At 42.8% G+C, this 14,423-nt stretch overlaps 1 protein-coding gene across 1 annotated transcript in view; it reads right to left on the bottom strand.

Moving 5' to 3' along the window:
• Nucleotides 1–14,423, bottom strand: part of TRHDE (thyrotropin releasing hormone degrading enzyme) — a 404,597-nt gene that overhangs the window by 85,620 nt on the left and 304,554 nt on the right. The window contains exons 11-12 of the mRNA XM_033951769.1: nucleotides 5,393–5,526; nucleotides 5,239–5,294 (exon numbers count right to left, since the gene is read on the bottom strand). Of these exons, the coding sequence (XP_033807660.1) occupies nucleotides 5,239–5,294; nucleotides 5,393–5,526 (190 nt within the window). The remainder of the gene's footprint in view (nucleotides 1–5,238; nucleotides 5,295–5,392; nucleotides 5,527–14,423) is intronic.

Below are 14,423 nucleotides of genomic sequence, written 5' to 3'. Positions count from 1 at the left end.
ATTATGAGCATGCTTCTAGAACAAATTATGCTCGTAAAGCAAGGTACCATTTTATATACACTTCCCCCTCCCCATTCGCGGTTTCATATAATCGCAATTTTTTCTGGGTAGGGGGAAAATAAAAAAAAATATAGTCTTCATGTACAAAAAATCCATCTTTTTTTCCTCCCTGCCGCCTTCCCGGCCTTACCTGGTGGTCTAGAGGTCTTTCAGGTCAGGAGCGATCTTCCTACGCTCCTGCCCCATACAGATCGCCATGAGGAAATGGCTGCTGGGAGTTCCCGTAGTCTCTCGAGACTACGTCGGGAACTCCCTACAGCCATTTCCTGATGGCGATCTGCATGGTGCAGGAGCGTAGGAAGATCGCTCCTGTTCCGAAAGCCCTCTAGACCACCAGGTAAGGCCGGGAAGGCGGCAGGGAGGTGGGGGTGGGTCAGAGCCAGATAATCGCGGTTTTTCGGCATTCGCAATCCGGCTCTGCCCGTATCCCCTGCGAATGACGAGGGAGAAGTGTATATAAATGCCTAACAGTCAACCCGAGGGGACTGAACGCTGAAATCGAATGGATGATACTTGTATGAGGGCAGAGCTTCTGACTGATTGAGGATGAGTCAGCTGATTAATTGGTCCGATTTAAATTAGTCTGAAAAAATGCCGCCGCCTTCTTTGAGTAAGCTAAGAATCAAGTTAAAAGGGGATAGCGGCATTGTTGAAAAGGTACATTTATGGATGTTTTGAAAGCTTCTTTGCATAGAATGTTTTGAAAAAAATCTTTCATAGAAATAGTTTTATCTTAGGGGGAAGAGATCTTGACGCAACAACGGCAAACTATGAGTCTTGACGGTTGTTGACCCCCCCGCCCAATATTGATTCATACTTTGAAGAAAATGAGATAAGTGGCTTTTATTACTAAAAATACTGACAAAAATGCAAGAAGTGATTTATATTATAAAGTTTAAATAAGTGTTCCTGAAGGTTGTTGAAAAATGAAGTGAGAATCAGTGTTTGGGAGCCGGTGAAGATAGGATGAATAAATCCCAGCTGATATCATCTCAGCAGGTATCATCGCTGAGGCCCCGGAAAAAAATTAAATGTGTTGAATAGGGCAGTGATTATTCTAACATTTAAGCACAAGTACGTATGACAATCATAGAACTGGTGTAAGTGTTAGCGCCAATGTTGGGTAAAATCATTTTGACAAAAATTTGGAATCAAAAATCAGAGCAAGGTTCTACTGTTAAATGTCATTGTCATGAAACAGGATCATAGACGAACCCATCAATATCGATAAGCACGGACATGTGAATTACGAGTCCATATAGTGTAAGAATTAATATATAAATAGGGTTTACGGGCTTTGATAGCTTAGGCTTGAGTTTCGGCCTCACCAGTGTTATTATTGACCATCGTAGTAATAAATCTATGAATCCTAAGATTAGATCAATATCCACCAGCAAATGATTTTTGATTTTATAAATGAAGACAAATATATAAAATCACTTGAATATGTGATTTCAAGTCTAAAATCAAAATCAGGGTAAAAGTGACTTCAAATAAAAATTTTAAATTCCTACAAAATGATTTTAAATCATCAGCTCATTTGCTTGATTTGAAGCCATACCTAGCACTGGTTAGCGCCTACATGCTGCAGACACCTATACAGTAGACTATAATTTACATGGGTTAGTTTAAGCTCCACCCATGCTCTGCCCAAGCTCCGCCTATGTGTACACTCCCCTTGTAATTACATTCTATGTAAGCTGCATGGCTATTTACAGAATAGCCCTTAGGCTAGGGATGTACAAGTTCAAGCAGGCCAGGATTCAGGGTATTCCTAATAAAGATGGGTAAGAAAGTTCTGCCTGGTTACTACCCCCACTGTATGCAAATCTATCTCATGCATATTCATTAAGGATTTCCTAAAAACCTGGCCCGTTTGCGGCACTCTAGGCTTAAACTCCTGTACCCCTAGGGTAACCATATTTTACAAAGGGAAACCCCTGGCCACATAATCCTGCCCAGTTTCGCCCCTTCTCCCACCCCAGCAAGCCTCCTCTCTTCTGCAACGAGCTCCAGTCGCGTCTGTAGGGCCTGGAGCATGCGTGGATGGGTGTGGCGTCATCTGCGCATGCCATTTGCGGCCAGAGTTCACTGGGGCTTTCCACAACCCGGACAAATGCTGGGTTTTGAAAGGAGCCTGGACAATCCTCTAAAAAGAGGACATGTCTGGATTTTTCCGGACGTCTGGTAATCCTATATATCCCTGGCCTAGCCAGAATTTTATGTATGCACATATATATTCAGTACATAAATGTCATTATTCTAAATATTTATGCCCATAATGGGCCTGGAAACATTCGTGCTTATTTTACAGAATTAACCCCCAAAGAGCTCTCAAGGCTAATACCGAGATATGTAGAGAATAGTGCCAATTCTATAACAGCTGTAGGGCACACCCGAGCCTTTCTAGAATACTCACTTGAAGCCACATGGGCAGACATGACCATTTACAAAGGGGCAATGACTGGCATCAGCGGGCACACCTAAGGGCACCATGCAACGTGTGCAATTAGTAGAATTCTATAGGTTGCATGTATCACTTGGAGCATGGCTGTGGCCTGCCCAAGCTCCTCCCGTGTGTACACCCCCTCGCAGTTGCACGCTAATTGACTTTGGCACGCCTGTTATTGAATACTGCCTGGCACCTACCCCTGTAAATGCCAATTATTGGTGCCTCTGACCCACATAAGTGCTATTATTTTATAACATTAGACGTTAAATGCACATATGGTTTTATCCCGAGATATGGAATAATCCAGTCGACATAAATTCTTAGCATATCAACATCACTTTACTTCTGCTGCTTTTTAAACATTATTTATTCATTCATTTTCTATCCCATTTTCCCCAAAGAGCTCAGAATGGTTTACAGGCTAACATACATAATATACAATTACACTTCCCCCTCCGTATTTGCGGGGGTTAAGGGCAGAGCCGGCCCGCGAATATTAAAAAAAAAACCGTGAATAATATTCGGGCCGGTTCTTCCCCTAGCCCCCGCTTCCCCCGGCTATTTTAAGCCCTGAAAGCCCCCCCCCCTTAAGCCTTACCTGGTGGTCTAGTAGGTTTTCGGTGCAGGAGCGATCTTCCCACGCTCCTGCCCCGTGCAGATCGCTCACAGGAAATGGCCGCCTTGAGCTCCCGTAGGCTCTCGAGCCATTTCCGCCATTTCCTGTGAGCGATCTGCACGGGGCAGGAGCGTGGGAAGATCGCTCCTGCCCCGAAAACCTACTAGACCACCAGGTAAGGCTTAAGGGGGGGTTTATAGGTCTTAAAATAGCCTGAAAAATTAAAATGGGTTTTTGGGTTTAAAACCGCAAATAATTGAATCCACGAATGCTGAAACCTCGGATTCGGAGAGGGAAGTGTAATAGGTTACAATTTACCATGGTTACGATACAAGTTTTTATCCTAACTCGATACATACGCGAGATCTAATACCAATATATATAATATACAATTTACAGGTTGAATTTGCCATAGTTACAGTTCAACATGTTTCAATACAAGTTTTATCCTAACATGACCATATACCATTGGAACTTATATTTATACTTCATGTGTCTTTAAAGATGTATCAACAATAATTACTTATCTTTAAGATGTTTTGTCCGTCATCCAGGGGAACACGTCCAACGTGTTTCACCAAAAACGGCTTTTTCAAAGACTTTCCCTGTAACAAGACAAAAAAATAATAATTTTCTTGCTCAAAAACATATCAAATACTACCTTACACGTATACTCACACCAACCTCTCCCTGCCGTACACCATCTTCTGTCCCAGCTTTTCTGGACATACACTTGTGGACGTAAGCTGGGGCAGACGGTGGTGTACGGCAGGGAGAGGTTGGTGTGAGTGTACGTGTAAGGTAGTATTTGACATGTTTTTGAGCAAGAAAATTATTAGTTTTTGTCTTGTTACAGGGAACGTCCTTAAAAAAGTCATTTTTGATGAAACATGTTGGACATGTTCCCCTGGACGACGGACAAAATGTCTTAAAGACAAGTAATTATTGTCGATATGTCTTTAAAGACACATGAAGTATAAATATAAGTTCTAATGGTATTAGATAAGTGAAAGCTCTAAAAGGCTGCTGACGAGGTGGTTGTGTGAATCGTAGTGCAATGAGAAATACTGAGAATCAAGTGCCACCGCGGAGTAAAGTGATGTTGATCTCCTAAGATCATTTTGTAACATACACATGCACTTGGCAGCTAGCATAAGGCACCCAAATATAGATTTGCCCTGTTTGTGTTCCCCCTCTTCCCATCTGCCATTGTTTCGATCTAAGTCCAGCCCAGGAGTCTTTAGAAGGCATCAGCCTTGGGAGACAGTCTGCATTACTAATGAAATGTTTCAGGGCTTAAGCAAATGAGCGTATTAATTATTCTAGCATATAAATACAAGTTTGAGCACTTGTCAACTGATGAAATCATGGATTTCCCAAGTCATTTTATAAGAAGATAACTAAATAGCTGAAGGGATAACGAGATGTAATATGGAGCTATTAAGTAGATTTGATGAATCCGCATTAATGGATTTTTAGTCACCTGAAAGTATGTTGAACTTCCCACCACATTAAAAAGAGGCGATTCCCAGAAATGTGTCAGGCTGTATGTGTACATTTAAGTTTCAGACATGTCTGTATGTAGTAGGTATACTGCTAGCGAGCCTATTTGACGCTATTGTTCAACACCACTTAAGCATGTGTACCTACTTTTAATCATGATCTAAATGTATGTGGGAGCCATGCGCCTGACAATCAGATGGGTTTCTGCAGACTGAAAAGTATATACATAATTTGACAATGCCATATGTCAAGGTAAAATAATTCAGTGAAACTTAAAGACGTTTCCCAGGGAAAATTAAATATGACACATGGCTGGATTTTTTTTTTTTTTTTAATCAGTTCATTAAGAAAAATATTGGAAGAGAACATTAATCCCTAGCACGTTAACGTCAACACGTTGCAAGACTGATCAAACTACTGTAGACTCAGAAACACCCTACAGCTGTTATTGATCAAGAACGGCAAGAATTCTATACATGCCGTTGGTAGAGGAAACATGAAAAAATGACTATTAAATATGGAACTATAACAAAAAGCAAATAGACAAGCTCAAAGCATAAGGGAATGGAGGTGAAAGTTTAGGGTTGACGTCCACATGACAACTTACCTTGCCAAGTTGAATGCATCGTCAATCAAGCCTGCACGGTTACTGACAGAGATAACCTACAAGTACGAAGCACAGAAACCATTTTATTGCATGATAAAAACAGCAAGAATTAACATATGAAAAGAAAGAGATGCAAGAGAAGCTAAGGACCCACCTCAGGTCTCCTCATCAGTTGGTCGATTAGCAGCCTCCAGTTCCTAACATCATAGTTAACGCGAAAGTAACCAATTTGATTGATATTTCCAAGTATCCAATCTCCTTCATCCAAAGAAGAAATTCTATGGTGCTCTGAAAATGTCAAATAAAATATCGAGCAATTCAAGTAGATTGACTAACCACAGTTCTTATAGTTTAAACATGAATCATAATACACGGTGTATGTATGTATGTCTTAAAATGACAGAACTGGAATTTGGAAGGGTCTTCCATTAACTTGCGTTCGACTAAGGATTTATTTAAATGGGCTGAAGTACGTGAATAGTAGCTAACAGCCAATGTTGGCTTTTATAGCACTGAAGGGTCATATTCCTGGAAGTGTGTGTATATGCATATTTAGGTTTCAAATATGCACACTCTATTTTGACCCCGTTTGGCTGTCTACACAAATGGATACTCAACATGAAAGCAGTTGCTAATCTACAAAGGAAAAAAATATGGGTAATTTCCCTTTGAAAATTAGATCAGTGTACATCGGATATAAGTGTCCTTGTATATTATGAACAATGTGGGATATTCAAAGTGAGAGGTATACTTATATTGCATTAAGTTGCAACTTTAAGATATGACTTGTGCTTAAATTGTATTTTAAATAGAGAGGTACATTAATCATTACAAACTAGATAAGAATTGTATCACATTGGTTCTCAAGCTTCTCCTTGAAGGTCACCTGGCCTGTCTGATTTTCAAGATAGCCTCAACACATAATTTTATAAGAGGTCACTTAACATTAGAAACCTTTTTAAGCTATTTTATAATGACGTGACAGCAAATTTTGGATATAAAGTAGAGGGCGAATAAAGGCATCCAAGCCGGGACATGGAAAATTTTGCATAGGCTCTGCCAAGCGCAGAACCTCTTTTAAATATGTATAAAGAAATATAGGACTGTATGTCAATATCTCACCATGTCAGTGCAGAGCTGTGGTTTCAGAAAGCTGCAAGTGGGTAAGAATGTGTACAGCTTTTCCCCAGAAGTGGGTGGGAGTAGCTTATTAAAAGAACTGCTCCCAAGAGTATCAATCCCCATTACCCTTCAACACTACCCTCCCCCCCCCCCCCCGGATCATTCCCCACTCTGCTGGCCCCTCCTGCAGCATCAAGCTATCTCTATCCCTCTAACATGAGGACATCTCCAGATTACCCTCTCCCTAAATGAGATCCCGTCTCCTAATTATTTCTGACAATTCAAGCCTCCTAAACCCTTCTGACATCAAGCCTCCCACCTGACCCTAACCAAGATCAAGCCCCTCCTACCCAAGATCAAGCCCCTCCCACCCATGATCAAGTCTCTTTCCCCACCAATTTCCCATTGAAAGATTCCTTAACTCCCCAAATCCCCCTTATCCCATTCCTAGATCTCACTAGAAATCCTGATAGTCTAAAGGGAGCAAGAACCCACTCATAGCCGCTCTGAAACCTTATTTTAATATTTCCTACTGTAATCTCTTTGGACTATTTGGCAGCCTGACCCGTAGAAGAAATAGTACCATGGGAGAACCACTAGATACCACGGTTGCCATTTTAGAATCTGGAGCCACCATGAGCAGAAGCAATTGAAGATCACTTCTACTTCCACTATACGATGGACCCTGATGAGAGATGGAGAAGGAATCTGTTGGGGAAGTTCATCAGCAAAGGGTGCTTGATGTCAGGGGAATCCAATGAAGAATCAGATGCTGGAAGTAAGTGAGGGAGGGAGGGGTGATCGAGTGGATGGAGGGAGTGCGCTAGATGTGGTGTATTTAGATTTTAGCAAAGCCTATGATAGGGTTCTACATAGACGTCTAAAAAATAAACTGAGTGCCCTCCGGATGGGCCCCAAAGTGACGGGCTGGGTCAGGAACTGATTAGAGAAGACAACAGAGGGTAGTGGTCAATGGAGATTGCTCTGAGAAAAGGGATGTTACCAGTGGTGTATCTCAAGTTTCTGTTCTTGAGCCTGTTCTTTTTAACATTTTGGTAAGTGATATTGCTGAAGGGCTGTCAGGTAAGATTTGCCTCTTTGTGGATGATACCAAAATATGCAATACAGTAGACACACTGGATGGTGTGATTAACATGAAGAAAGACCTAGCAAAAACCCAAAGGAACAGTACAGGTTAGGGTGAAGAATGTATGTGCATGACAGAAGAGCAAAACTTGGGTGTGATTGTATGTGATGATATTAAGATGGCCAAACAGGTTGAAAAGGTGATAGCTAAAGACAGAAGGATGCAAGGGTGCATAGGGAGCGGTATGGCCAGTAGGAAAAAGGAGGTATTGATGCCCCTGTATAAGACTCTGGTGAAAACTCATTTAAAATATTGTGTACAATTCTGGAGACCTCATTTAGAATATTGTGTAGATTTTGGAGACCGCACCTTCAAAAAGATATAAAAAGGGTAGGTTACTAAAATGTTGTGTGGTCTTCATCATAAGGCATATGGAGATAGGCTTAAAGATCTCAATATGTATAATTTGGCAGGAGAGGGGAGATATAATAGAGACATTTAAATACCTACATGGCATAAATGCGCATGAGTTGAGTCTCTTTCATTTGAAAGGAAACTCTGCAATGAGAGGGCATAGGATGAAGTTAAGAGGTGATAGGCTCAGGAGTAATCTAAGGAAATACCTTTTTTCAGAAAGGGTGGTAGATGCGTGGTACAGTCAACCGGAAGAGGTGGGGGAGACAGAAACTGGCTGAATTCAAGAAAGCGAGGGATAAGCACGTGGGATCTCTTAGAGAAAGGAAGAGGTAATGGTTACTGTGGATGGGCAGACTGGATGGGCCATTTGGCCTTTATCTATGTTTCTATGAGTAGAAACTGAATGAGGAATTTCACACCAAGAGGATTATCAGGGGGAGGGGAGGGAAGTGCTTATGCCTCTTTTGGGATGGGTATAAATGCCAATGTCTAGAATTCTTAATATCAAAGCATTCATTCGCCTATTAAAATGCATCAATATTTTAGACCCAGAAGGACCTGTATATATTTGTATTTAAGTGCATATGGACATAAACACTTATCTGACATGTTAATTGTGGCTATCCTGAAAACCACATTGGCCAAATGTTCTTTGAGGACTCGGATGCGAATCACAACTGTACATTATAATCTCTGTTATCAATTTCTGTGATTATAAAGTCTGCTTGTAAGGCAGGGATCGGGGCAAGATAAACATTTGGCATCAACTAATCAGCGAGGAAACAGTTTGAACGTTCCTCAGTTACACTGGTAACTTCTTAGCACTGCAGATAAAGAGACCACAGGGCCTGATTAATCACAGTTTCCCATCAGCGTGAAAGGAAACCTTTCCTAAACATGGCTTGTAATGTTTCCCTGCTCTGATGAGCCAAAGACCTTTGTGACAGCATCCAAATGGATTACGTACCCTCGGCAGGTCTAGTTTAAAAGCACAGCACAAATTACCGCTCTGGCCCTGGCCTCCTTGCCTCAAACAACATGTTTCTAGACTGAGTTATTTGGTTAGATTATGCCATAAAAATTCAGAAACTAACTGTTCTTTCCCTACTGCATTAAATCTATGTTAAGTGAATATGTTTTGTACCTATAAATTTGGACAATATATAATGTGAAGTCGGACGTTGTCTCATCTAGAATTTTAACACACTTTATAAATGAGTTTCTTCTGCGAATTCTGCCTGGCTGGTTTGGGGCTTTTATTTATAGCTACCTCCATAGCTCATAATCCAAAACACTATAACATTTAATAAAAGATACATACTCTACATTAGGAAGTTGAACGCAAAGGTTTATTTCTGCATCTAGCTATGTCCTCCCTACAAAGGGAATTTTAACAGGCTGGTCTATATATCATAGAAACATAGAAATACACGGCAGATAAGGGCCACGGCCCATCTAGTCTGCCCATCCTAATAACCCTCCCCTACCTTTACTCTGTGAATAGATCCCACGTGTCGATCCCATTTGGCCTTAAAATCAGGCACGCTGTTGGCCTCAATCACCTGCAGTGGAAGACTATTCCAGCGATCAACCACCCTTTCAGTGAAAAATAATTTCCTGGTGTCACCTCGTAGTTTCCCGCCCCTGATTTTCCACGGATGCCCTGTAGTTGTCGTGGGACCCTTGAAAAAGAAGATATCTTCCTCCGCCTCGATGCGGCCCGTGAGATACTTGAACGTCTCGATCATGTCCCCCCCTCTCCCTGCGCTCCTCGAGCGAGTATAGCTGTAATTTGTCAAGCCGTTCTTCGAAAGAAACATAGAAATAGACGACAGATAAGGGCCACGGCCCATCTAGTCTGCCCACCCTAATGTCCCTCCCCTACCTTTGCCCTGTGAATAGATCCCATGTGCCGATCCCATTTGGCCTTAAAATCAGGCACGCTGCTGGCCTCAATCACCTGTAGTGGAAGACTGTTCCAGCGATCAACCACCCTTTCAGTGAAAAAGAATTTCCTGGTGTCACCGCGCAGTTTCCCACCCCTGATTTTCCACGGATGCCCTCTTGTTGCCGTGGGACCCTTGAAAAAGAAGATATCTTCCTCCGCCTCGATGCGGCCCGTGAGATACTTGAACGTCTCAAGTTTCAAGTTTTATTTCGGTTTGTTATATTGCTTAAAATGTATCCTAAGCAGTTTACATAAAAAACATAATCTAAAATTTAATTTAAAACAGGGAGACTAACATAGACGATTAAGTTAACGAGGGGGACAAACAAAAGATACAAGAGGAAAACAGTCAGGAATACATTATTGCATTTTTTAAAAAAAAAATTTTTTTGAGAGCGAGAAGGAAAAAAACAAAAAAGGGAGAACGAATAAACTGAAATCGAGATCCTAATTTATACTCCAAAGAAAAGTTTTGAGGCTTGCCTTTAAGGGGTCATTTGAACTAAGGCGCGCTAACCGATTTAGCGTGCACTAATTGATTTAGCATGCGTTAAAGATTAGCGTGAGCTAAATTCTAAGCTGCCCATTATATTCTATGGATGCCTTCACCTGGTTCCTTCGATCTTCCTAAATATGATGTCCTTCTCCAGTGATCTCTCTCTTCTGATAGTGTGACCACAGTTTATTGTGATCCACACGGTTCATAGACAGTGGAGCGCAAGATGTCAGCGCGCTGACAATCCAGCGCCGACAATTCGGCGCAAGACAGAAGCGTGCGGGGGGAAAAGTAATTTTTAAAGAGCTTCGACGGGGGGTTTGGGGTGGCAACCCCCCTACTTTATTGGTTAGTGTTTGCGCTGCTGTTGGAGGGGGGTTCAGGGGGTTGGAAACCTCCATTATAGCGAAAACGGAACTTTTTCTGATTTTTTTCGGGAAAAGTTCCATTTTCTCTATAATGTGGGGGGTTTTACCCCCCACACCCCCCGCAACGGCAGCGCGAACACTAACCTTTAAATTGGGGGGGTTGCCACCCCAAACCCCCAGTCGGAGCTCTTTAAAAATTATTTTTTTTCCCCCGCGCGCTTCTGTCGGCGCTGGATTGTCGGCGCGCTGGCGTCTGGCGCGCGATTATCCCGTCACCAATCCACACAGTCAAAGCTTTGCTGTAGTCTCTTATCAAGCTGCGGTAGTGAATTCCGCATGGCAAATGCACCGCAGTCCATTCACTTCCTATGGGCTTCGGTGCCTTTGTTGTGCCGAGCCATGCTATTGTGCTTGATAAAAGAGATCCTTCATGTTTTTTGTTTTTTCTTGCTTTCTCTTTTTTTTATTCTTGGTCTTGGGGGCCCTTGGGTTTCATTTCCTTTTGGATCATATATGTGTGATTCTTTATTTGAAATTCTAATAAATAAATAAAAAATTAAAACATAATCTATTACCGATGTCATTGGATTGATCTTTTCCAAAACCTCAGTACCTGTCCGCAGAAGTAGAAAAATGTTTTTTTTTAATAAGACAGAAAATTAAATTGATCTTTTCCCCCAAGGCTGTAACTGCCTGGTTTCTGTCAAGAACTACCGCTAGCCATCACCCTTTTCTAATGCCAATACCTTTCCAACATTCATCCTTTCTACGAGAATATTGCTTCCCAAGTGTAAATCATTTTAATGAAACGCTTTAAATTGACAAAGCAATGGTACAGTCACATATCTTATGCAAACATTTATTGTTTGAAGATTTCAGGAATCTCAGTGGCTAAATACTTTAAATCAAGGGTAAATTAATCCAAGTCTAACTAAAATACTAAGGGATCAGTATTAAGCCTGAAGTCATATTGCCGTTATATAGATCCATGGTGAGACCTCACCTGGAGTACTGTATCCAGTTTTGGAGGCCACATTATCAAAAGGATGTGAAGAGAATGGAGTCGATCCAGAGAATGGCCACTAGGATGGTCTCAGGACTTAAAGACATCCCATATGAAGAACGTCTGACCAGACTGCGCTTATATTCTCTCGAGGAGCGCAGAGAAAGGGGGGACATGATAGAAACATTCAAATACATCACAGGTCGAATTGAGGTGGAGGAAGAAATCTTTTTTTCTTACGGGTCCCACGGCGACAAAAGGGCATCCGCTAAAACTTAGGGGGGGAAGATTTCATAGCGACACCAGGAAATACTTCTTCACCAAGCGGGTGATTGATCGATGGAATAAACTTCCACGCCAGGTGGTCGAGGCCACTAGCGCACTCGACTTCAAAAGTCGATGGGACAAACAGGTGGGGGTGCTAGAAAGTTATGCATGAAAGAGGGGTACACCAGGGAAGGAGGGTTCTTAAGTGGGCAGACTTGTTGGGCCGCTGGCCCTCTTCTGCTATCATACTCTAGGTTTCTATGTTGAAATGCTGACTACAGGCTGATTCGGGTCTAGATATTGAGTGCCAGGCCAAATCTGGATACAGGCACTGATTACTCGGTATATTGGCGCGGATCACATCTACAGGCAAAGAGGATGGTCTGCGCATGCGTCTGGATCGCTCTGCAGCTGTGGGCCGTGCATCTGATCACTTCATTTGCATGAGGACTCTGTAGTGAATCGGTCGCCCGGCAAGACTCGCCACGGATCGCTCAGATCGGTGAGTTTAGTGAATCTAGGCCTATGTTATTTGAGAGGGAAAATAAATGAATTGATTTTTTTCTTGACTTTTTGACAGGCAGGCCTGGTTTTTGTAAGTTTCCATATATATAGTAAACAGAAGACAAAGTGTGCATTTTAGTATGTTTTAATTGAATGTTGAATATTTGTTTGACATTAGCTATTATGAATGTTGCTATGTAACCTGCTCAGAACTGTGATGGCGGTTTTTAGCGCAGGCCGGCGTGCTGAATGCTCTGCGCTGCTCCCAACGCTCATAGCTTCTGCACAAGGTCCGCTGGTCTTCGTAAAACCACAATCGGTGGCTCCTGCACAGGGTCCAGTGACCTGGAAGCCTTCCCCCTGATGTCTGGTCAGAGGGAAGACTTCAGGGTCAGCAGGCCGCATGCACGAGCTGCCGATCGCAGCTTTCAGAAGACCAGGAGACCATGTGCAGAAGCCACCGGAGCCGGCCAGAGGAGGTAGACACCTGTGAGAGGCATGAATTTGGGACACGGAAGGGAAGAGGAGGGTTGTGTTTAGATAAGACGGAAGGAAGAAGGGGCTGTATCCCGGTTCGTAAGCACGAGTTTGACGTAAGTCGAGCGTTCGTAAACCGGGGACTGCCTGTATTTGTAAAAGAGAAAGCAAGCTGCCATGTTATGTAAATGCCACTGAATATCAGTGCTGAACCAGGTCAATGTGATTTGACTGGGTAGATGCCCAGGTTAAATCAGGCTGAATTTGGACCCCTAACATGTTGTGTTTTCTTTAAATACGAGGGTTCTTCAAAATGTTTCCGCACTTTCATATTTTCACCGGAAAAGGTTGGGGGCGGAAGAAGTGGTAAGAGGGCGTGATAGTCAGGGCAGGATTAACCAATAGGCCAAGTAGGCACGTGCCTAGGGCCAGAAATGGTCAGGGGGGGCCGATGAAGGAGAGCATCAACATTGTTTTTTTTCAAACGGCGATGGCCCCCTCCAGCATCGATCGGCAATGCGGCCCCTCACCCCCCCGATCAGCAACATGGGCCACGGCCCCCCCCGATCGGCAACACGGGCCCCCCCCCCCGATCAGCAACGTGCCCCCCCCCAATTGACGGAAAGTAAGACAAGCAAGCAACGCAGGTAAGAAAGGCAACGGGAACTGTAATTTTGCAAGCGGTGCTGCTTGCCCAAAGCTTCCCTCTGATGTAGCTTCCTGTTTCCGCCTGGGCGCATGGTGGGGTGGGGCAGGGGTCCCAGTGTACTTATGTGCCTAGGGGCCCTCGACGAATTAATCCTGCCCTGGTTATAGTAGGACGCTGGGAAAAATTCATTTCAAAATAGGGCGATTGTGTGGAAAAGTGGTATAATTTGCTTTCCAGATATTTAATAAATAGTGTTTAAAAAAAAAAAAAATAATAAAAGCGCGGAAACATTTTGAAGATCCCTTATAGTTTTCTCTCTCCCTCTCCCCCTCAGTGTGTGTGCGTGCGTCTGTCATAGACAGACGCACGCACACACACTGAGGGGGAGAGGGAGAGAGAAAACTATAAGGAAAAGGCGATAAATGAATTCTAATAAGAATAAAAAAATTTTTTTTTTTTTTTTTGCAGTGATCAGCATCTTTGGAAACAAAAGCATGCAGACTTTACTTCCCTTGATGGTGAAGAGTGAGAACCATCAGGAGCCGTGCGACAGCTCAAGAAGAGCCAGACCCCATTAGAATCAAGCACAGTGGAAATATCTTATCCAGAGCCGTCTGACACAGCTCCTGAAAACAGCAATTGCGTTATTACAGGAGTCAGTCTGTGCTGCCTCACTTCTCTTAAGGGCATTCATATTAGGGCGATCAATCTGTGTCAACTTAACTCAGTAGCCCAGGAAGCTCCCGTTCAGCTTCCTAATGACGGTGGCATTTTACTCATTAGGATTCACTAGGACCAATATCCGTTTTTTCCCCCAGGATGTTCAGCTACTGCCGTGGCAAGTGGA

The sequence above is a fragment of the Geotrypetes seraphini genome, chromosome 7 (assembly GCF_902459505.1).
Source record: "Geotrypetes seraphini chromosome 7, aGeoSer1.1, whole genome shotgun sequence".
Lineage (NCBI taxonomy): Eukaryota > Metazoa > Chordata > Amphibia > Gymnophiona > Dermophiidae > Geotrypetes > Geotrypetes seraphini.
Note: the sequence above shows the minus strand (reverse complement) of the source record. Positions and strands in the feature narration are given on the sequence as shown.